Source organism: Culicoides brevitarsis, chromosome 1, assembly GCF_036172545.1.
Source record: "Culicoides brevitarsis isolate CSIRO-B50_1 chromosome 1, AGI_CSIRO_Cbre_v1, whole genome shotgun sequence".
Lineage (NCBI taxonomy): Eukaryota > Metazoa > Arthropoda > Insecta > Diptera > Ceratopogonidae > Culicoides > Culicoides brevitarsis.
The window spans coordinates 26,787,083-26,812,814 of record NC_087085.1 but is presented as its reverse complement, the minus strand read 5'-3'; the positions used below and the strand labels follow the sequence as shown (position 1 = coordinate 26,812,814).

At 32.6% G+C, this 25,732-nt stretch overlaps 1 protein-coding gene across 1 annotated transcript; it reads left to right on the top strand.

The window, feature by feature from the left end:
- Positions 1-1,406: 1,406 nt before the first annotated feature.
- On the top strand, positions 1,407-24,441 carry LOC134828148 (histone-lysine N-methyltransferase trithorax). Its single transcript, XM_063841136.1, has 7 exons — positions 1,407-2,012; positions 4,395-5,139; positions 14,528-19,387; positions 20,527-23,371; positions 23,430-23,563; positions 23,624-23,799; positions 23,864-24,441. The coding sequence occupies exons 1-7, from the start codon at positions 1,821-1,823 to the stop codon at positions 24,035-24,037; spliced, it is 9,126 nt and encodes a 3,041-aa protein (XP_063697206.1). The 5' UTR covers positions 1,407-1,820; the 3' UTR covers positions 24,038-24,441.
- The last annotated feature ends 1,291 nt before the right edge of the window (positions 24,442-25,732 follow it).

Genomic DNA, 25,732 nt, shown 5'->3' with positions numbered 1-25,732 from the left:
CGGTTTCCGTACTCCGAATCCCTGTCTCGGTACAAAATCCTGGAATCCATAAAACCCACTAATCACATTCCTCCTTCCTTTTTAGACTTTACAAACTAATGATTTCATAAATGGTTCAGTTATTCGTCGTTCGAAATTTTATACTAAATTCCTTAAACAAAATCATTTTTTCAAAACCTATACTGGTTTGAAACTTGTCAATCTAAAATATTTGATATACGTTAACGTACAAATTAAAGGCCATAAAACCGCCAACAAATTCTCGTTAAGCAAAATAGCAAATAAACGCGAAAAAAATCTGCCCGTATTACGATGATGAGCAACTATGAAAAAATTGGGAACATCATATACTTGTGGCTCATTGAGGTCAGTTCGATGACGTCACGAGAACATTTTCCATGAAAAATTATTTTCATAATCAATATTTTGATTCTAGTTTGTCGCTTGAACTGAATGATGCAGAGCTTGATACTGAGCTTCGTATCAAGAGTATCAACACCTTCTCTAAATTTCTCCAAAAATCTCTCATTTTATATGTCGTCTATTTATTTTGATGAAAAATCCCAACAAAAGTTGAAGTAGTTAGTAAGCTAGACCACTCAAAATTTCATTCCATGTTGTGAATTGATCGTTTCATGAATAAAGTTTATAATGTAATGTAAGAGCATCAACAACATGGTAAGATGGTGATTCCTCGCGTGATGAAGATCGCGGTCCTTATATTTGCTTGTTTCCATTATCTTTACAACGCCTTGCTTGATTTTTTTTAGTCTTTTATTTGATTTAGGGTCGGTTAATGAAAAAACTTTTATTTTCTCCAAAGTTTCGATAAATTTATTATAATAAAAGATTATAACAAAGAATGGTCCAAAGTTTCAAATAAATCATTAATTTCAATACCTTTACTCTGATTGACATTGATGGAAAATTTGTTATACACTCAAAAAATTTTATCAAAAGCATATATGAGCTGTAACATCGAAATATGGCATATTATGTAATCGTTCTATTTTTCTTTAAATTTAAAGAAATTGATCAAAATTCTGGGGCCCAAGTCCGTCCCTGTTCATAATATTTTCCTCCGATATGTAAAATCTTTGAACAGTTCAATCGGAATCTTTTATTTTAATACAATTTAAAATTTTTGAAGGAAAAAAAGAGAGAAATTATGGAAAATTTACGATAATTTCAATTAAATTCATAAAATTATCTAAAAATCCATTAAAAATGACAAAAAAATCGTGAAAAAGATCATTTTAACCGTTAACACTGTCCCATTGAGCATTTGAAAGTAATTTCAAGTCCAGTAGACACAATTCTACGCCATTGCACAATGCAGACACGTACGTCCATAGAACGTACGGAAAATCTTGAATTAGCGTCAAAATTACTTCGGAAATGAAAACAAGAATTGTGTGTGCGTCGTAAAAAATCAATTTTCGTGTAGAAATCGTGTGAAAAACCCGGAAAATTTGTGTGCAAAATACGAATAAACATGTAAAGCGACGGATTCGCTAAAAATTCAGCGGTGAAACTCATTTTAAATGGGCAAAATATCAAAATCCAAAAGTGGATCGACCATTTTTTTAGCAAGCAACACACAACAAAAACATACGACGAATCTATATTTGTGGAGACTTGCTCACGACAACCAAGAGAAGAAAGAACGAAAAAATATATAATTTTTAATAATAATTATTTAAAATATTCTGTGTGTGCGTGTAATTGTAAAGAAATATAATTAAAATTGTGTGTGTTTCGTGTTTATGAAAAGTGAAAAACTATGCAAAGTGGCTGGCAGCCACCACTAAATTCGTAACATGGGAAAGTCAAAATTTCCTGGGAAACCGTCGAAGCTAGCCGGAAAGAAGAAAATTCGGATTTTGTCGCGCGACGAGGCGCCAGCGACACCACCGAGCCAGCCGCAGCAAAATGGAGCGATTGTGGCTGCAACTGCAGCAGCAGCAGCAGCGACCACGAATGGCAGCAATTCGCCCAATTTTTTAGAACAGGTAAGAGATTATTATTGCATAATGTTACACAGGCGAATATTCGGGGGAAACGGGACCAAAAAGCAACACAAAAATATAATTTTATTTAGGATCCGTCGTACGGGTCGACGCATACACACGAAAAATGTTGCATTCACATACATTTTAATATTGTGCGTCATTTATTTTTCCATTTTTTTGCGCTCTCTGCCGTGTGCGCTTGTCTGTATGTGTGTTTGACTCGGTGTCTCGATATGTGTGTATGTGTGTGTCTTAGTGATTTTTTTTGCCAGGTTTTTTACCTGTCTGTATCTGCACGACGCTCCGTCGTCTCGATATTGTGTCTCTGTGTGCGTGTGTGATATGTGAGTACAATTAATATTATATTTATTATGTATCTTTTTTGTGTTCATTTAATAAATTTGCGTATATTTACACAACAAGGTCTTTATGTACAACTTCGTTCGTTCGTCGTCGTCGTCGTTGTCGATGTCGGAGAATATGTGAGACACCTTCTTTATCTTCGCTATTATTTTAATTTTAATATCTTATAATTTTTACACAAATTGTATAATTTTTCTCAATAATGATGTGCGAATTTATAGAATTCGTCTTCGTCTTCTTTGTCGTCGTTGTTGTCGGTGTGATATTTGATCGATGTCTGTGTCTGTGTGTGCGTGTCGACAACTCGTCTCGTGAGTTTTTTGAATGATTTTTAAAGATATTTAAATGTCCCACAAGGTTTTTATTTTCGACTTTGGTGATCGATTTTATGATTTATTTGTCTTTAAATATCTCTTCTCTGTTTATTCGGATTAATCGATTGTTTATGTGAAGAGGAATTTTTGTAAACAAATGATGGATGACCACCTGAGAGTGTCTTAAAATGGGAAAATAAATGATTTTGAGCTCTTGGAAAATTTTTAAAAAATCAAAAAATTATTTAAAAGGGCCAATAGTTTTGTTTTAGGGACGAAAAATTGGATTTCACATACATTTTCAAGTTCTCTAAAAATTTTCTTGTGTCAATCGATGGTGTTACTCCTTGCTTCATTATGTTGTATTCAGACATGGAAAAAGTTTATTTTTTCCCGGGAACCAAATTCATTTCCCAAAATTATATTTACCCCAAGATATTGAAAAAAATCATAAATTTAGTCAATTTTATACATTTTTTAAGTAATTCTACAAATTTTAATTTTTAAATTATAAAATTTTCCCATTTTACTCTTAAAAATTCAATATTTCTTTAAGATTTTTGTAAATTTCCCGGGAACGAGGTTCCCGCACTTTTTCCAGGACCGGTTGTATTCACTTAATCCTTTGTAAAAAAATGATTTTTCTCGTCAGATAGTTTGGCAATCTAAAATCGCTTCTTCTTTGAAGGTCGTAAGGTTGTGATTCGCCCACCGTTGTTAATCTTGGGAGCATAAATGAAAAATTGGAGCCCAAAATATTCAAAAAAATTTCAATAAAGGATTTTTGGCTCTTAATATGATCTGGAGTTGATTTTTTTGATGCAGCAGGGCATCGACAAGCAGAATCCTAAAAATAAATAAATATTAAAATCGATCCAAATTAATTATTTTGTTTTTTTGAAAAATAAAAAATCAGGTTAAAATTAAAATCAATAAAATTAAAGATATGGAATTTTTTCCGGTATTTAAATTTATTTTTCAAAATCAGATTATTAATTTTTGATCCCAAAATAATTTTATAAATTTATTATTATTTTTACAAATGTAAAAATTTTAAATCGAGGCATTTGTTGAGTTTATTTAATCATTTAATTTTAGAATTTACTTTTTTTTTTAAATTAAAATTTAAATTTTTTTTTTTTTTTTTTTTGAGAAAAAATGCGAGATAAATTACAAAAGTTAAAAATTTTGAAAAAAATAATTGAGAAATTCTTGAAAAAAGCACAAAAAATGCTAATTTAAATAAATTTTTTATTTTTTTTTAATTCTGTCCCTTCAGATTTTTCTTTTTTCAAACAAAGCAAAAAATTCATAATAAATTTGGAGCGACCCAATAAAAATCTTCAAAAACTCGACAAATTAATTTATTAATTTTTACCTAATAAACGCCTTGATAAGGGCCTTGAACCATTTACCTTCATACATAAAAGACGGAAATTAATGTCTCATTGTCATTCCATCATCATAATTATTAAACATTCTCAGTCGGCTCCATCTGAGTGAATAACTCAAGAATTTAATTCTTTTCGCGCGTTTCTGCCAAATATTTGACGAGTATGTAATTTGATTGTTTTTTTTTTGTTCTCATGATTTATTTATAAATATTTGTTTTTTTCTTGTCGAATTGGGTCGGCGTCATCGTCTCGCGCTCAATCCATCTGTGACACATGTGTTTCTAATTTTTTTTCTCGTTTTTTCTTTTTAGGACAAAGTCAAACCTATCGGCAACAATGATGGGAACGAAGAGTCCAGTTACGAGGAAAGTATTAAAAGTGATGACAACACGTCGTCGTCGTCGTCGACAGCAACGTCCGTGGACAACAACAAGGCAGCAGCGACAAAAGCTGTGACAATATCAACAAATGCGGCAACAACATCAGCAGCAACAACAACAACTACAGCAACATCATCAATAACAGCAGAAACAGGCAGCAGCAGCAAAACAATGAAAAGTGTTAGAATAGCAAATACTAGTGATGAAGTGTCTGAAACGAATCAAGAAAAACAAGTGAAGATAAATAAGAAGAAATCAGTGAGTTTCAAAGCGACACTCGAGACGAGTGACGACAAAAATATCGTCAAGAAAGTCTATAATCCGGATAATAATGCCCCGTTAGTGCCAATAATTAAGCGTCGTTTTACGTGCATCGTGCGTCCGTCGCGTCTCACGGATGTGCTGCAGAAGAACAATGAAAGTAGCGGCAGTCTCGCGAAGGCAGCCAGTTTGTTCTCCGCCGTGCACACGTCGTCGGATGTGAATGAACGCGCAGCTGCCGGTTTGCGACAAGAGTCCCCGAAAAAGGGCTTGTACTCGTGCCGCATCATCAAATCGAACAAACGACTTCTCGGGTATCCGCGTGAATTGCTGAAAAAGATAAAGAATGGAAAACTGCTAAAGATTAATCAGTATTTGAACAGTGGAGAGCATTTGGATGGCATTGAAGATGGAGGTAAGTTGAACTCTGTCAACGACACTTCTATTGTCCCGATTTTACGATTTTTTTTTAAACAATTCGCCCTCATTCTGCGTATCGATTTCAATTAGTTGAGTGCGTTTGAACAAAAAAACAAAAAATATTGAAAGAAATCCCCTCTCGAAAACATGATATTTTTTATAATTACACACTTCACGATATATCAAACGTTTACTTGTCAAAATTGCACATTGCACTTCTGGCAGAGGTGTGAAAGGTGATTCAAAATCCTTTTAAGTAGCTAAAATTTGACAGAAATTTTTGTTAAAATGACAAAAATCTTTTAGAAACAATCAAATTTTGTTTGAAAAAAATTAAAATTTACTAAAATTTATAAAAAAAAGAATTAAAATAGCTTTAGTTTAGTTAATTTTTGGATATTTATTTTTAAAAAAATATTTTTGAAAAAAAAATTTGACCTAAAATTACACAAATTTTGTCTTAAAATTCAAGAGTTTTTGAAAATGTTTAAAATTTATATGTATTTTGAAATTTAAAAAAGTCAAAATTTTTCTTAAAATAACTCAAAAATATTAAAATTTTAGAAAAATTCATAAATTTTGACGAAATTAAATTTGCTAAAAAAATGTTACCTGAAAATTCTTTTTTAAATTTAATATTTATGAAAATTTATTTTTTTTTCTAAAGAGAAATTAATTTAATATTTCAAAATTTGTCTAAAAAAAGGATTTCAAAGCAATTAAATTTTTTTCAAAAAATTCAATAAAAATTTTGAAAATGAAAAAACCGAAAAATTGACGCACAATTTACTAAATATTACATTTTTTGGTGTAAAAAAATTTAAAAAAAAAACTAAAACCTGCTAAAAATTGACTATAAATTTTTTTCAAGATAAAAAAAATTATTGAAAATTTTATTTAATTGAGAAAAAATATTGAAACGACAAAATTTTTATTAAAATGTATCAAAAAGCAATTAATTTTTTTAAAAAAAAGTGTGATAAAATAATGAAAAAGGTGCAAAAAAAAATTCTAAAAAACACTTTAGATTTCATAAAAATAATTAAATTTTGACTGAAAATCACCAAATTTATTTTGAAATAACGAAAATTAAATTAAATTTTAATCTAAAAAAATCCCTTTTTTAATTAAATTAAATACTAAAAAAAATCTCAAGAGACATCAAGAGCACTAGATGTCCATCCCTGCATTTAATTTACACCAACAATCATTTTTACACGCACTTATTAGGTGCCAGTCTCGATTTTTATTTTCGTTGTTGTTTTGTTTTATGAAAAATATTTATCGTTGTCGTCGTCCCCTTACTTTGCCTCTTTACAATTCTCGCACACCTTTCAATTCAGTGCGCGCTTTTATGACGAAGACGTATTACTCGTGATGCATTTTTCATGTGTGTGTGTGTGTGTGTGTCGCTTTATTCCTTCAAAAAATTATGCATTTAATTTATCACCATTATTAGTGTTGTTACCACAAATAAGCATTAAATGAGTAAGTAAGCGCAGAAAAATGCATAAAAGATCATGAGAAGTGCATGTTCGTGCATTTTTCGTGTTGCCGTTGTACGTGTTCGTGCTAAAGTGAAATGCTAAAACCTGTATTCCAATGCTCGGTCGCTTGCTTGAGTGTTTGTTTGTATATGCGCGCCGCATACCAATCGTCACCCCGTTTTGCTATTATTTGAGACGGTTTTTTGTATTTTTTTTTTTTTTTTCAAAAAAGCATAAATAAAATGCATTTTTTTCACGAGTGTGTAAGTAAGAGTGAGAACGTTGCACATTGAAAAAAAAATTGTAGGAAAAAATGCACAAAAATAAAGCACGCGACCTTCTTGCCGACTCGCTCACCGAAACAATTGATATTTTTCAACGTTTTCTGGCATGTTTGTTTTTTCTTTCGCCTGCTTGCTTGCTCGTTGATGAACAAACAAATAAAAAAATGCAACGAATGACGGGATTTACGACGCAACTTCTAGATTAATTGTCGTTTTGTCGATTTTTTTTTGTGTGTGTGCAAAATTTATTGCAGCGAATTCCAAGACGAAACGAAACGAATTGAAAGTCACGAGTTTGTTCCCATGTTTATCTAATAATAATTTAATTTCAACTTTTACCAATCAAAAATAAAATAATAATTTCGCTATTATATTTTTGCAGCAGCAGCAACAATAACGCGATTAGCTATGCAACTCTCTTTTCAGTGCTCGGCCTATCTTTCTAATAAAATAAAATAAAAATAAACAACCACATACTTTTACTCGATCGTTTTTCTTTCTTTTTTGCTAAACTTTTTCTTGTGCGCTCTTGTACCTAAATGTAAAGTTTAGTAGCGATGAAATTTTTTGCACTCATTGAAGTTTGGTGCATAGCAAACAAACATATCTATCAACCGCTCATGAAAACCTCACTCATACCACTAATAACTACAACATAGTTTATAACTTTTGCAACAACAACGACGACGACGAGTTCGATGCAGAGAATAGCGTTGTTGTCGTTTTACTTAAAGACTCGGTGTATCATAACTAGCTTTTTCAGTTATACTGATTTTTTTTGTGAGTTGTGCGTTGTACGATGAATGAAATATTGGAAAAGGGTGATATCAGGAGTTTGTTTGTCTTTCATTAATTTATCAATGGATTGATTTTTGATTTGATTTTTTATTTAAAAATTTTTCAATTTTTTGACCTTTAAAAAATTTAATTTAAATAATTTTTTTTTTTTAACGAACATTTTAATTTTTGGTCCTTTAAAAAAATTAATTTAAATTAAAAAAAGTATTATTATGATTTTTAAAATATTATGCAAATAAATTGACATTTTTTGCAAATTCCGGCTGCATTCCGAAAATGACATTCCGGCTGAAGCATTCGGGTGCATTCCAAGGACTTTTTATAAAAAAAAATAAAATTTTAAATAATTTATCAACGAACGAATTAATTATTATTTTATTTTATTTTTTTTATTAATTTTTTAAATTAATTTTCATTTATTTATTTTATTTTATTTATTTTTTTTCACAGTTCTTATGTTTAAAAAATCATTTGGTCTTTTCGTTAATTTTATTACAGTATCCTCTATCGCTCATGAATTTGACAAAATCACTTCAGTTTAGCTCTGAAAAAGTGTCTTTTAAATTTTAAATATTTATTTAATAATAATATTATTAAATTTAAATTAATATTATTAAAATAATAATTTTCACAGGAACATAATTTATTAAAAATTAATTTTTTTTTCTATTATTCAAAAATATAATTTATTTTTTTTGTTGACAAAAATAAAACTTTTCAATTTTTTTTTACAAATTATTAAATATTCTACTTAAACGTCAAATTAAAAATTTTAATTAATTTATTTATTTAATAAAATTTAAAATTTGCCGAAAAAACAAAAATAACAAAAATGGTTAACTGAAGTTGAAGGATATTTTTGAATTTAGTAAAAAAAAAATACTTAAAAAAAGTTCTAAAATGATGGAAAATTAAAAATTGATATTAGGTACTTGAAGTCAAAAACATAAAATTCTTTTAAAATGTACTTTCATCAATTTCCACTTTTTCAAGACGAACAACAACTCAGTAATCGTTAATCTTTGTTGTTAGGTATTCTTACGACTTTATACACACAGGTACCTATTTATAAGTAGACTGACACAACAATCAGCGCGCTCGCTTCTAGGCTGTATGCAACGTTTTTTGCTGTTATTTCTTTTTAGCTTTGCAATATTATTTTATTAAATACCTGAATAGGTGCAATTGCATTCATGTTCACTTTATGACAACAAGCAGTTCTCTGTGTTTCTTTTTTTATGTTGTCTACGTGCGACGTACATGCGAGAGATTTGTTCCATTCCAACTAGGTTGCAAACTAAAATAAATATAATATTCACAACTTTTTTTCTATGCTTAAGGCCGTTGCAAATGAAACTCAGTTTTGTCCAAATTTTTTTAAAAAATAAATATTTAATTTTTTCATACAAATTTATACAATTTTTAAATTATTCTTAGGCAATAATTTCTATTAAATTTTAATAATAAAAAAATAAATAATTTTCAATTTTTGCATTGATCAATATTTTTGTTTTTATATTGAAATTTGCTTAATTAAATATTTTTAGTTTTAAATAAAAAATTTTGAATTAGGTAGAAAAAAAAATAATAAAATTTTTTAATTTATGTTAGTAATTTTTATTAATTTTAAATAAATTTTGATCAATATTTTTTGAAATTCGCTTGTATATAATTTATTTCAAAATATATTTAATTTTAATAAAAAAAATGTATTCCTTTAAAAAATTTAAAAATATTGGAAAAGTTAAAAAAGTTAAAAAATTAGAAAAATTTTTATCAAAATTAATTAAATTGAAAAAAAAATCTTAAAAAAATAAAAAGGACCAAAAGATTTTTTTCTGTAAATTTTTTTTTCTAATTTTAATTTAATTGGGATTTAATTTTAAAATGGGAATTTTTGACAAAACAATTTCAAGAGTTCCATTTGTAGCGCCCTCACAAACGATTTTATGCAGTTTTGACTTTGCATCGCTTTTACAAAATATTTAACGTCGTTCTTTGCAATTTTACAACCTCCTTTCATATTGCTTGCATTTTTGATTGAAATGTATGATAAAAATGCAGAAAAAATATTGTTGAATGCACTTCGTTACTCCATCGTCGACGTCTTGTGTGTGTGCGTGTAAACATTTTCAATTTATGCAAACTTTTATGCGTTGCTGGCTTTATTATTACATTACACCGTGTGTTGACGAGAGGCATGACGAGGGGGACAACTACAAGGAAGAAGCAAAAAACTTGCCAAGTGAGCTAATTTCAGGGACATTTAGCTACATTCTCGTCATCAAAGATGATAAATTCGAGATTTTTGTTTTTTTTCTCTCGTTTTACGACGTTGTTAAACGATAAATGACGACGAACCGTCGTAAAATCTCGTAAATTTTGTATTGATAATCCATTTCAAATCGCACCCAATTAACTTTTATTGCTTTTTACCGACTCGAAAAATTTCTTGAAAAATAAATACAGATGGTGGCTTATCGTTATTTCTTGTTACAAATTGATTACTAATCACACAACAACCAGTGAAAAAGTATCACTTTGCAGGCAGTGAAGAGGAAATTGAGCATATCCATTACGAACTGCTGTTTGTTCATTGACAAGAAGTGGCTTAGTGCGGCTGAAGGAAAAAAAATATAAAAACAAATAAAAACACAAAGGCAGGAAGAATCAAAAAGGATTATCTGCCTTTCTTCATCCTTGTTTTGTTTGTTTATTAAAAAAGTTGAAAATTTATAGAAAACTGCACTTTTCTCTTTTCCGTTGCTCTTCAGACTTTAATAAAAACATTTCCGCGAAATGTTTTTTCTCAAAAGATGAATCACATGAAACTCTAATGAATGACTTATTTGTTTTTGGATTTGTTAATTTAACTTTTTTCTTTGTGATAAAAAAAATGTACTTTATTTACTCCTTTTTTGTATCAGATGCAATCACGGATTTTTATTTATTTTTCTACTATATTATTCACTAAAGTTGTAAAATGTAATCCCTAAGTAGACATCGGGTTATTTTATAAACAAATCCTATTTGTATCGTATTATGAAAAATTGAATCCAAATATTTTTATTTGAGTTTTCATGGTGTTCGTGAGAGATGAAAGTTTTTTTTTTTGGCATGATACTGTTGAAGTTAGGGTCATAAAAAACTGTTGCGCGCTGAAATGTGGAATATTTATGAGTATTTATTTGAGTATTTGAGTATTTATTTTATTTATTACTTTATTTTATTTTATAAAGATTTTATACCTACATTATTTTATTATTTTAAAAAATTGGAGATTTTTTTGTGATTTACCAAAAAAAAAAAATAAATAAACAAGTTGTGGAATTTTAAAGGAAATTTTAAGAAAAAGGTCCCATAACCTGTTTTCAGAAAAATTGTAATTTTGAGTAACTAAAAATTTGTTTTCATAATTTTTCAAGGAATTTTTAAAAACTTTTTAATTTTTTATTATTTTTGCAAACTTTTGTGTTGAAAAAATGATATTTTTACAAGAATTTTTTTCTATAAAAATTTTTTCAAAAAAAATTGTTTTAAAATTTTTTGACATGTATTTTAATAAAATTTTTTTGTTTAAATTTTTAACTTGAAATATTCTGAGATCAATTTTAAATTACAAATCTCAATCTTTTTAGCATAAAAACAACTTAAATATTAATTAATGACCAAAAATTGTTTTTATTTTTATTTTTGTATAAAAAGGTATTTCAGAACTTTTTTTTTCGAAAAAAAAAATTAGATTGGCCTTATATGATATTTTTAAAAAGTATATTAAATTTTTTTTAATGAATTTTAAGTTCATAACTTGCATTTGATTAACTAAAAATTGATTAAAAATTTTTTCTTAAAAACCCAACAAAAAAATATATGAGTAAAGTCTTTAATATAAATATTGTTAAAATTATAAATTAAAAAATTTCTTTAAAATTGTAATTAATTATATAATTGTTTAATTATTTTAATTTTGATTAAATAATAATTTAAATTTGTTTCTATTAATTTCAATTAGATGAAAATTAATTATTTTATTATTATTTTTTTTTTTAATTTTGAAAATTTATAAAAGATTTTAAAAATTTATTTAAAAAAAAATAAAATAAATAAAATAAAATTTATTTAATTTTTAAAATACTATTTAAAAAAATGAAAAAAATTTATTATATTTTTTCAAAATTATTTTTATTATTTATTTTTTTTAGTCAAAAAAAAAATAAATAAAAATTCTTTAAAACTTTCACTACCCCTATCAAAACAACTGCTAATTCGGATAAATTCAATGTTTATTTGAACTCTTTGTGATAGATATTTACTGCAACCAAGGGTGTCAATCACTTTCACGCCCAATTATTGGCTTTTCAAATGATTTATGGGCCAGATTTCCTGAAAACTTGTTGAAAATTGGCATGAAAATTTCGTTCACAATTGTAAAATTTAAAAAAAAAAATGAAAAAATGTTTTTCGCTAATTGAATGCATTTTGTAATCCTTTGTTATGCAAAAAACACTCGTTTTAATTGACGCCTCTTCCTCCATGTTTTTTTTCTCACACAAAACAGATGTAATCTCCTGAAATTGATACAGTTCTCGTTATTACATCGTCGCCCATCGACACACTGAAAGTTCACTCAATTTGCTCATTGTTATGATTCATGCTGTTGTTGTCGATTTTAAACTAAAAAGTGATATCATGATCGTATATTCTATTATTTTGTAGTAATCTTTTATTTTCATGTGATGTATCGCAAACAATTCAGTAATAATTGAAGAGGGGTGACTGCTCACGGCATCATATTATTTGCATCAATAGACATTATCAACACATCATCAGCGATATAATTAGAGGGCATGGAACATCTTCTACTCGAATAAATGTCTGGGGTTGACCAAACAATGGCACGTCGTCAATCATCTCACCTTCGTTGAAATTATTTTTATTTTTATTTCTGTACAGAAGCGACTCTTGTTAGGAGTCCCATTTCATCTCGGCTCGTAAAAAATATTATTATTAAGATGAAATTAATACAGTTCCGAAAATTGATGATGTTATATGTACACATGTGTCTTTCTTCTCGCTCTCGACGTCTTTTTGTGTATTTAATTTTTTTTTCTTCTGAAAAAAAAACGACGTCGAAAAATAAATAAATAAGGGATTGATTGTTTTGCGTCGCATCTTGTTAAGGAGTGACTCACAAAAACATCAGACAGTACTTACCTAATGAAACAACAAAAACGCTGAAAGGCGCATGTTATGAAAAAAAAAGAACAAATCGAATTTAAATTTAATCCAGTGTGAAATTTCATTCTTGATCTTTTCGATATTATTTATTTTTGTTTGCCGAGCGTAGATTCGTATGCCTCTACCAACCTACCTCCGACGAGTATGTGCACGTTTTTCGTTCTAACGATGGCATGGTGGAGGATGTGCGGCAGAACACAGACGGACCGATTATTAGTGTTGAATAGGAAGAGCATCAATACGGGTGTCATAATTTTTTTTGTCGTCGTTTTGTGTTAAATTTTAAACTTTTTTTTGTATTCTTGATTGGTCATTAAGTTGTGATGTTGAATAAATTAAACAAGAGACCGAAGCGGAGTGAGAGACCGGTGTGTGCCATGTGCTGTTCTGTGGAAAATAATAATAATAATAATAACAGAATCGTCATCGAAAAGGATGAAGAGCGGTCCTTTATTCCGCAACTTCCATACGGCTGTTGTAAAGAATTGAAAATCGTTTTGAAGAAATTAAGTGAGAGGGACCTTGTGAAATTCGGTAAGACTATAAAAAATATATCAAGGAAATGTGCGGAAAGGGGTTCGCTTTTATATGATGAGGGTTGTTTGTTTAAAAGAAAAATGTTGTAAAAGGACAATGGACGTGACCAAATAATTTCTTTTTTACCTGTTTACTTTTTAGGGTGTTACAAAAATTTATTTTGTTTCGTTTTGCATTTTTTTGAAAAATTAATTAAAATAAAATTTAATTTAAAAAAATTAATTAATTAAATTAAAATTTAATTAAAATAGTGTCAATTTAAATTTTTAATTAATTCAATTCAATTTAAATTAAAATTAAAAATAAAATTATTTTTGATGAAAAAACTAAAAAAAATGTTCAATTTTAAATAATTTTTTTTTTACAAATTCTTGAGTACAAAATATTCACAAAAAAATTAAAATGTAAAAAAATAATAAAATTTTATTTAAAAAAATAAAAAAAAATTAAATTTTAAATAAAAATTTTAAAAATATTAAAAAAATATGTAAAAAATTAAAATTTTTACTTTTTGATTTGAGTTTAAAAAACATTTTTACAATTTAGATGATTTTAAAAAAAATTTGTATTTTATAAAAAACTATTTTAAATATTATTTATGAAAATTTTGAAAAGTGAAATATTTCATTTAGATTTCAAAGTTAAACTAAATTTCTGGAGTGATTTTTTTTAAAGGGTCAATTAGTAATTTTTAATAATTTGAAAATAAAATATTTTTTTCAAACATTTTTAGGTGAAAAATTTATGTTCAAAATTATTCAAATTTTATCATGTTAATTTTTTTTCAATAAAAATATTGAAAATAGGAAATTTTTAAAAATAGCACGATTTAAAAAAATAATTTAAAATAAAAATTAACAAAAAAATAAAATTTTGAAAATGAAATATGTAATTCTTTTCTATGAAAACAAATAAAAAAAATTTCAAAAATGTAACACGAAACAAAATAAATTTTTAGAACATCCTTTTCTGAACAAATAAATTTGTATAAATATGGGGGAGAAAAATTAATATTCAAATCATTTTCTTCTATTTGCAGGTGTTGACAGTGGCGATGCCGATAGCGAACGGAATCAGCAAAAAGTCATCTTGCGTCAACCACGTTTGAAATTCACCACTGGCTCATCTCTCACGCCCAATCTTTTGGACATTCCCGCAGGCCCTTTCTCCTTTGGCTCCATTGGCAGCAGCAACAACGGCAGTATCTCGATTTTCGATCAAACAAATGCATCACTTTTCCGTACATCATCGACGACAACGCCGGCAACAACAACGTCGTCGTCGTCGTCAACGACAGCTTTCGGACTGTGCAACAACAACAGCAGCAACTTAAATAGTCACCTCTGCGCCGTGTGCAAAGTCCAAACTACATCATCATCACAAATCAGCAAGAAATTCGGCGTGTACAATTGCGAGGCATGTCGCAAATTTATCTCGAAGATGCTCAAAAAAGGCACCTCGTCGAGTTCATCGTCTTCGACGTCGTCATCGTCGCGTGTCCAGCCGGTCTCGTGCATTCGTGGCGACGGAAATTGCAACATCACATACGAAAAGGGCAAGGATCGGTGCAGTGCGTGCATGCTGAAGTCATGCTTGCGAACCTACACAAAATTGCCACTGAAATTCCGGCATCGCATTCATTTGTTGCTGCCGCATTCGTTGCGTGCGCAGGACAAGGCACAACTGGATGGCTGTCAAAAGAAGAGCAAATCCGAAAGCAGCAATTTATTCGCGACCGCCGTACATTCCAATAAGATATTAGTAGGTGATAAGGAAGAAGAAGAATCCGCGACAACAACAACGACGACGCCTGTGGCAGCAACTACGTCGTTCAGCAACGCCAAGAAAAGTATTAGCAAGATTAGCTTGCCGAATCCGCTGGCTGAGAACAATTCCAAGTTCGGCAGTCAGTTAACGATCAAACCGAATATCGGCGGCATCGATAAACCGTCAATCATGTCGCCGAAAGTCCTCAAAGAAGCAACGGAAAATCAGGAAACGAAGAAAGAAGAGTCTGTGACAACGACAAAATCCAAACAAAAGTCCGAAGAAAGTACCTCGTCGGCGCCAAAAGCGCCCCCGGCAACCACAGATCGCCAAGACAAACGACAAAAAATCATGCTGAAAGGTCCGCGCGTGAAACACGTTTGTCGCAGTGCCTCCATCGCGCTTGGGCAACCCCTTGCTACGTTCGGCGACGAACCCGAGGACGAAGAACGAGGACTTTTGGATGCCCAAAAGCAAGATACGGATGAAAATCTGAGCGGCAAAGAGAATAAAACGCCCGAACACGAGAGCGAGGCATCGTCAAGACCGAATTCGGTGACACCGGCGTCGGAAATGTCGCTCGATATAAATATCGGAGAGTCCCAAACGAGTGACATGAGTGAACAACGTCTTAAGGAAATTGAATTAAAGCTTTCTTCCGAGTCGAAACCCGCAACGAGGAAATATCAAATACGACCTATTCCGGGCGGAAGTAATATTTCGAGTAATATTCATCGGAATTTAAATGTTTTTATGAAACGACAGTTGCCGAGCATGGCAAAAGGTCCCAGTTTGGTATCCATTGACTTTTGGGAAAACTATGATCCGGCGGAGGTGAGTCGTAGCGGATTTGGAATTATTGCTACGGAATCCTTCAGTTTGCAGCCACTTTGTTTCCTGTGCGGCAGTGCGGGTAACGATCCGATGCTTTATTGCACGTGTTGCTGCGAGCCGTATCACCTGTACTGCATCGACGACGTCTACAACAACAAGAGCTTTACGGAACAAGTGCGCTCCACGAAAGATGGCGATTCCACGGTGTCGCGAACAGCTGGTCTGTCGTCCCTCAAGTCGCGTCTCAATTGGCTGTGTCCCCGGTGCACTTGCTGCTACACGTGCAACATGACGGCTGGTCCGAAAGTGCGTTGCCAAAAGTGCGAAAAGTTCTTTCACAGCACCTGTTTGGGGATCAGCAAGCGTCTCCATCGCACAGATCGTCCCTCGATTTGCTCGAGTTGCTTAAAATGCAAAAGTTGCTCTTCGACTAATGTCAGTAAATTCGTCGGAAATCTCCCGCATTGCATAAATTGCTTCAAATTACGACAAAAAGGCAACTTTTGTCCCGTGTGCCAGAAGTGCTACGAAAACGACAATCTCGAGCTGAAGATGATGGAGTGCGGCAGTTGCAAACGTTGGATCCACGCCAAATGCGAAAGTCTCACGGATGAGCAGTACAACATGTTAAGCGTCCTCCCGGAGCATATCGAGTTCATTTGTCGCCGTTGCTCCAAAGACAATCCCACGGAAGCCGTTTTGTGGCGCGATGCTGTCACCACGGAATTCAACGCGTGTCTCCTGTCTGTCATCAAACTCCTGAGCAAGAGTCGCGAGGCATGTGCTTTACTAAAATTAAGTCCGAGGAAGAAAAATTACGTTCCCTGTGCCGCTTGTCAGCAAAATCTGCAGTCAAATCGTGCCATTGAGTTTGCCACGGGCGATGACGATACGAACGAAGAAACAACTCTCTTTAGCGGGAACGAGAAAAAAGTCAAAGGCGAATGTACGTGCGCCGAACAACAAGTCCCAGATACGGGAAACATCAGTTTGTTGGATGTCAAGCAAAAAATCGCCAAACAACTTTATCATTCGTTGCACGAGTTTCATTACGACATGAATTTAATTCTGCAGTCCGTGGACTCGTCCGAACTCGGGGTTATCTACAAGGAAATTTTGAGTGAAATTTTCCCCTGGTTCCAAAATGAGACAAAAGCATGTACAGATGCCCTTGAGGAGTCCATGTACGACGCAAATTCGTACGATATGAACGCCAGCGATGAAGAAAGTCTCGAAAGGCAAGTCCCGTCGATGTTCGATGTGCGAAACGAAATCTGCCTCGAAGATTTTTGGTCCCGAAATGATGCGCGTTGCTGCGTTTTGTGTCGCGGTAAAGGCGAAGACGAAGGACGTTTTATTTTTTGCGGGCAAAATACGTGGATTCACGTCAATTGCGCCCTTTACTCCGCCGAAGTGTTCGAAGAGATCGACGGATCGCTGCAAAATGTGCAAAGTGCCATCAATCGAGGTCGTTTGATAAAATGCAGCGTTTGCGGCAACAAAGGAGCGACCGTTGGCTGTAACGTGAAAAATTGCGGGGAGCATTATCACTTTCCGTGTGCAAAACAAGCGGAATGTCTCTTTTTGAATAACCAAACGACACTTTGTCCGTTGCACAAGGGCGAAGCAAGTGGCTCGGAATTGCTGGATTTGGACTCGTTAAACCCAAATCGCCCAATTTACGTGGAAATCGATCGGAAAAAGAAGAAAATGGCAGATCCCAGTAAAATTCGCTTCTATTTGGGGTCGTTGTCGATCGAAAAACTCGGGAGAATTGTTCCGTCGTTGAGTGACTCCGCGGATGCGATTGTTCCAACGGACTTTCAATGCGTTCGGATGTACTGGTCGACGCAAGAACCCTGGAAAATCGTTAAATACAGCATAAAAACGAGCATTTTAACGGCAAATGGATGCGGTTTCGATAACGGAAAGAATTTTACGATCGATCATAGTCGTGATCCAGCGACAGTTCAAGCGAACCTCGGAGAAATCTCGAAATGGCATCTTTCGTTGAACCAGGACGAGGAAACGTCGCAATTTACGTCGCCAGTGGAGGAAACGAATGACGAAGAGCCGCAAAATAACGCGGATTTGCTGCCGCCCGAGATAAAAGATGCAATTTTCGAAGATCTTCCGCACGATATGCTCAACAGTATTTCCATGCTGGATATTTTCTCGCCGAAACTCATGACGGAGGAGTATCCGTTGACGATGACCGATGTCGAGCAGCTCAAAGACAGCATTTACAACGACAGCAACGATTCCTTCCGCTTCGAGGAGTTTGGCACGAACGGCAGTTCCTCGTCGCTGGACTTTATCGAGGAAAGTCTTCTTCGCAGCGGTCACAATTCCAAAAGGACAAAATCGGAATTGCTTCGAGCGAATTACGTGAACTCGATTAACAGCAAAAAACGAAAACTCACGCATAAATTGCAGGAAATTATGATGCCGATGAAGAGCAAGAAGGAAGATGAAAGTCTTTTTGGACGTCTAAAGATCTCGCAACTCGATGGAAGTTTCGATTTGAACCCGAAACGGAGAAAGCGGAAAGTTATTGGAAAATTACGGAAGAAAAATCTCACGTTGGACTTTAAAATCTCCCAACTTGATGGCATTGATGACCAGGTAATGACGCAACTCATGCCGTCAATGGAGAATCCCGTCAGTTGTGAACGGTGTCGATGCACTTATCGCACCCAGGAATCCTACGAAAGGCATTTGCCCGGGTGTGATGTGGTTTCGACGTCAGATAGTGAACCAGAGTCACCCCGCATGTTGATGGATGGTCAACAAGTGCAACAACAACAAGCCAGTGATCAAGTTCAAACATTCTCCTTGAATTCCTTTGCGGCGCAAGGAAATGCTTTTCCGCAACTCACAATCGATCCGACGACAAATGCGATCACGGTGGGTGCAAATTATGCTGTTAGTCGAACGTCGCAACAAAGTATGGCTTCGATGCCGGTTAATTTGCAGTCGACCATGGGAAATATGGCGAATGTGATTTTGGCGCCGAATCATCAGCAAATTCCGACCGTTCAGATGAATGGATTTCAGCAGCAATTGTCGTTGCCGTTCCAAGCGTTGAGTCAGTTGGGAGCGAATGTTATTACGTCGTCGCCCTTTATGCAGACACAAACGACAACAACGACGGCGCAGCAAGTGCAACAAAGACCCGAATATGAGGCATCGAAGACGCAGCAAATTGTCCAGCAAGCAATAGTACAAAATAATTTGGCGACACAGGGAAATAAAATTCTGATTCCGGCGAATCGGAAACATGCTTTGCCGAGATTGGGTGAGTAATTTTTATTTTTTATTTTTATCGAATATCGAAATCAAAATCGAATAATTTTGTCTAAAATTTAAAAATAAAAAAAAAATCTTAAATTTAGTGAAAAATTTTTTAATAAAATTTCTTTAAGCAAATTTCCAAAAATAAAGTCCAAAATTTAAATTTGTTTAAAAATAAAAATTACCTTTTTAATATTTTTTTCAGATTTTTTTTGAAAATTTAAATAAGAATTTTAACATGGATTTTCTTCTCTAATATAAATTTTTATCTCAAAAATAATTTATTTTAATAAAAAAAAATTAGGAAAAAAAGTTAGAAAAAAAGTTTTTTTTTTAAATTCAATAATTATTATAAAAATCATTTTTCAAAAAAAAATTAATGTCGAAATACCATTTTTGAAGTTTCAAAAATTTTAAAAATTGAAAAATTTTTTTTTCTAATAATTAAAAATTTTTTTTATTTAAAAACCAAAAATCGGTAATTTTTGATAAAATTTTTAACTTTTTTTTTATTTTGTCCCATTGGATTTTCGGATTAAAAATAAAAAAATTTAAAAAAAAAAATAAAATTTTTTCTCAAAAATTATTTAATTTTTTTAAGCCTCAGTAATTTTTTCTAATATTTTAATGTTTATAATTTCATTTTAATTTTAAATTTTTATAAATTATAAAAATACTAAAAACATTTAAAACTAGATTTTTAAAAATAAAATAAAACAATTTATTCAATGATTTATTTTTCAAAATTTGACGATTTTTCTAAAAAAATTTTTTCCATAAAAAAACTTAAAAAAGTAATTAATTTCAAACATTTAAAAAATTACTTTGAAAAAATTTCGTGAAATCGATTTTTTACTTGATTTTATTATTTTAATTTTTTGATGCAATTTTTAATTATTTGACTATTTTATTATTTTTTACCCTGATTAGATTAAATTTATTTTTTTTTGTGATAAAAAAAAATTCACTCGTCTAAAAATAAATATTTTGGATAAAAATCAATAATTTTGAGCATGATTTGGATTTTTTTTCTCTTTCCTCATTTTTTTGATTTTTTTTGTACCAGTCAAATTTAAATATTAAATTTCATCAACTTAAAAAAAATTTCGTTTTCTAATAATTTTAATGTATTTTTCTTTTCAGGCAATGCTCAAATCAAAAGTAAGGCAGCTGCAATTAAACCAGCTATCAAAAAGGACCAACAAAACGCCGTGCAAATCATCAATTCTCTTCCATTGATGCAAACAACTCCGCAACAAGCGACCCAAATTGTCCCGTATCAGCAACCTTTGATGTTGCAGACCAACAACGGACTTTCCAACAATCTCGTGCAGTACATTGACAACCAAAACATGGTTCAATACATGGCACTACCGCAAGACATCAAAACGCAAGCAGCAACGCCGCAATATTTGACCACAACTCCCAACACTTTCCTCGGAGGCGCCTTCCAGATGGCAGTTCCGCAGCCCCAAGCAACGGACCAAAATATTCTCGTCTCAAACGGGCAAGGAGGATATTCCGTCATCCCTCTATCCGCAATCCAACCGCAACAAACGCAAATTTTGGGCACTCTCGTGCAACCACAAGCCACCGCGATGCAAATGGGCGTCATGTCATCCGAGCAAATGATCATGGGAGGCATGGGAGCCCCCACGTCGACGCTAGAAATGGTCCAAGACCCCACCTCGGGTCTCATGTACTTAGCTAGTCAACCCGTTTACTACGGTTTAGAGACAATTGTGCAGAACACGGTGATGTCGTCGCAGCAATTTGTCTCGACCGCCATGCAAAGTGTCTGTCAGAACGCCAGTTTTTCCGCCACAACGACGCAAGTCTTTCAAACGAGCAAAATTGAGCCGATTGTCGAAGTGCCGCCCGGCTATGTGATGATCAACAATGACAACGGACAGAGTATTATGCCAGCGGGGACTCCGCAAGCGATTCAGCAAGCAACTTATGTGCAATCTATCGCTCCGGCACCAACGCAACAGGCGATACAAGCAGCTCCAGTCGTGAAAATCGAAGAAAAAGAGAGTAAATTGGAAGAAATTGAACATCATCAAGCACCGCCAGCGAAACCAGCGTTGCTAAGTCCAAAAGGGAAGAACGTGACAATTCAAAAAGCGAAAGCAATTCGCCCAATAACGACAAATCACGCAAAATTACAAAACATCAGTGCTGTCAAACCGAAAATAATTGCAAAACCCGTTGTCAAACAGCAACCAGAAATTGTCGTGAAGCCACCGCAAGTTCATCAACAACAAATCCAGCATCACCAACCGCCTCCACCGCAAGAAATTAAAATTATCACGCCCGAGTCATGCATGATGGAGGAAAATCAAGCGATGAATTTCGGCAAATTGAACATGAATTTGGAGACAAATCCCCCAGCTTTCATCACAGCAGTTTGTGATACAACAACAACAACTACAACGTCACAAAAACCCTCATATGAGCCCACGGTCTATTTTGACACCACGACTTCAGCTCAATCGACAGTATTACAACAGCAGCAACAACAACCGCGTCAAGAAACGTATTCTTTCAATCAGCAGCAACAACAGCAATCGACGCCGCAGCAACAACAACAACAATATCACGCCCCTCCAGCATCGATTGTCCTTCCAACGACAGCTGCCCCGAGCATTCCCACGAACATTGTGTCACCCATCCAACAAACTGTGATGACAAATCCTTCAACCCGTCCCACAAATCGAGTCTTACCCATGCAGACCTTCGTCGAAAAGTCTCCCGAGAAGATTCAGTCCGAGACGGAAGAGCAATTGTGTGACATCAGTGACTACGTGAAGGAAAATAACAACAAATTGGGTCGCGAAACGTACGATTGTCAGCTCGAAAATGAGTTCAACAGCACAAAAATGATGGAAAATGATGAAAAAGTCACAGAAACGATCAATAAATTGGTCAGCGCTATTGACGAAAATATCTTCATGGATATGCAAACGTCGGAAAATAAGAAACAACAAATGGTCGAAGAGGTTTGCAACACAATTCAAAACGAAATCATGGCTGCTGAAAAGTCTCCGATGCAGGAAAAGGTCGTCGATGCCTTTGATTTGCTCCGAACGCAACCAGATGAGATTCATCCCATCCCAATAAGGCACATAAGTCAACATCACCAATCGCCCGCTCATCAAATTCAACAAAGTCCCGTGCATCAAATGCAACAAAGTCCGCATCAGATCCACCAAAGTCCGCATCAGATGCATTCTAGTCCCGTTCAACAGCATCACGAACCGTCGCCGTCACATCATTCCGTTTGTGAGGAAATTCCCATGCAAATCGATCACGAACCATTGATCCCGCAAAATGTCGTCGAAGATGCGGAACAAATGATGTTCGATTCGACGTCGGCGTCTCAGAAGGAAAATATCGAAAATATTCAACCCACGGTGGAAGTTTTGAAGGAAAATGCTTCAAACATGGAAATTATTCCAAATATCAAAACGGATGTCCTTCCCTTGAAACCCCTGCAACCGCAACAGAACATCCTCCGGACCACAACGCCGAAAATTCTCTTCGAAATCAACTCGCAAGACGGTTTCTCGTACAAATCCACGTCAATTTCCGAGGTTTGGGAAAAAGTTTTCGAGTCGGTGCAACACGCCCGTAAATCGCACGGCCTCAAAGCCCTTCCCGATGGTCCGCTAAGTGAAATTGGCGGACTAAATATGCTCGGATTACGTACAAATGCCATCCGATATCTCGCCGAACAGCTGCCTGGCGCAGAAAAATGCACGAAATATCAGTTCAAGTACCACAAAAATCGACCAAGTGAGGCATGCGACTTGAATGTGACGGGATCCGAGTACGAGGAGATGCGCGAAAATAAGCATGAGGTGGCGCGATTCATTCCGTACTCGACGCGGTCCGAATATGACATGTTTAGTTGGTTGGCGTCGCGGCACCGGAAACAGCCGACACCGGTTGTCGTGCAAAATAATGACGAAATTGCGATTCCAAGGTAAGATTTTTATTGTTTTTTAATGAAACTGAAATTAAAATTATTTTTTTTTTAATAGACGAGGATCTGGAAGTAATTTACCTCTAGCGATGCGATATAGAAATCTCCAAAAGTCACCTAAGGACTATGTGGGTGTCTATCGCAGTGGCATTCATGGACGAGGACTGTTTTGTGTGCGAGATATTGAAGCAGGTAAGGTCCTTTTAGCCTTGAATTTCGATCAAATATTAATTTTTAATTTTTTTTTCGTAGGTGAAATGGTCATCGAGTACGCTGGCGAGCTAATCCGCTCAACGCTGACCGATAAACGTGAACGTTACTACGACAGCAAAGGCATTGGATGTTACATGTTCAAAATTGACGATAATTTTGTCGTTGATGCGACCATGCGAGGCAATGCCGCTCGTTTTATCAATCATTCGTGCGACGTAAGTGCCAATTTTTTTTTAAAATCTTCCAAAATATTAAATTAAATATTTTTTTCATATCCAGCCGAACTGCTATTCCAAAGTTGTGGACATCCTGGGACACAAACACATCATAATATTTGCATTGCGACGCATTATACAGGGAGAGGAGTTGACGTATGACTACAAATTCCCATTTGAGGATGACAAAATTCCGTGTTCGTGTGGTGCCAAAAAGTGTCGCAAGTATTTGAACTAAAAAAAGGGTCGAAAAAAATTACAAAACAGGAAAATTCTCGAATTTACAACAAAAATCAGTATAAAGTAACTTAAAAAAAAACTTATACTTAACACAAAGAATAATAACTTAATACGGACCTACTTGGAGATAAAAATAGTTTTAAAAGTTTTGCAACACAAGACAAAAAAAACAAAGAAACGCAGCTTTGTATGTAGATATTTATCATGCTTTAAAAAAAAACTTTTTGGCATATTTTTATGCTCCTTTTATCACACGAATATGTATTTTATTACAAAATAACGTAAACAATGAAATGGCATTCATTTCATTTCATTAGATTTTTAAAACTACTTAGGACATGAATGTAAAAATTTTTTGTTATAATTTTTTAATTGGTTTATCACACTCGTTGATAAATAACAAATGAGAGCTTTCAATTATTTTTAAATATTGTGACAAATTATCGCCATGATTATTTTAAGAATTTTATTTTTTATTAGGTGTTAGGGTCAAGTCAGTGTATTTTAATTTGTAAATTTTTAATTTTTTTCATCATCATTTGTTAGTGTGTAGTTCCTTATATAAATAAAAATTTGCCAATTATTTTTTCGTAATTTTAAGTTTTTGTAATTTTTTTAAAGAAAAAAATTTAATTTATTTTTCCATTTCTGTAATTTCTTAAAAATTTAAAGAAAAATAATCAAAATTAAACCAAATTTAGAAAAATAAATAAAAAAAATAATTATAAAAAAAAACTCTAAACTTATTAATCTTTATACAAGTAAGGCCTACTTATTTACTACAAAATTCGGTCATCATCGTTCTACTCGTAAAAAATATTATAATAGCATTTTTCAAGTATGTACTAAAAAAACAATAAAATTAATAAAATATAAAGTATTTAATAGAATGAATTAAAAGTTGTTTATTGGGTGCTAAAAAAAAGTGAGCAACAAAAATTAAATGGAGATGCATGTTAAATAATTAAATTAAAAGAAAATTGTATTTATATAGGAAATTCTGTAGGGTAGAGCAAAAAATTGTGTAAAAAATTTTTTTTTTCAAATTTATTTCAAAACCAATAAATTTTAATTCACCCATAAAAAAATCACAAAACAACTCCTTGTAATAGTAAAATAATTCGCAGGCCTATTTCTTTTAAAAAATCTTTTAAAAATTTAATTCACAAACAACACAAAATATCAAAACATTACAAATCAAAGAATTAATAATTTTATTGTGAACGAGTCTCTCTATTATATGATACTTTTATTCTGTATTTTAATATTCTTAGAACCTAGGAATATGATGCATGTCACATAAAATGCTTATATAAATAAATAATATTAATGAAATGAAATATAAAGTAAAGTAATGATTAATTAAATGATTAGGAGAACTCATATGCAATTTGAGTAAAAATGCTGTATAATATTATTAAGAAAAATTTATTATTATTATTATTGATGAATAAAGAAACAAAAAAGTAATAATATAAAACATAAATTTGTTTTTTTTTTTATTTTGCAAGTTAGGCCGCTCCAAATTTTTTTCTATGTTTTTGTCCCATGCCCTATTTCAAAAGCCCAAAATCCAATGGGGCAAAATAAAAAAAAAGTTAAAAATTTCATCAAAAAAGACCGTTTTTTGTGTATTTTCATAATTTTTTAAAAATTAAAATTTTCAAAAAAAAAAAAAAAAAAAAAATTTTAT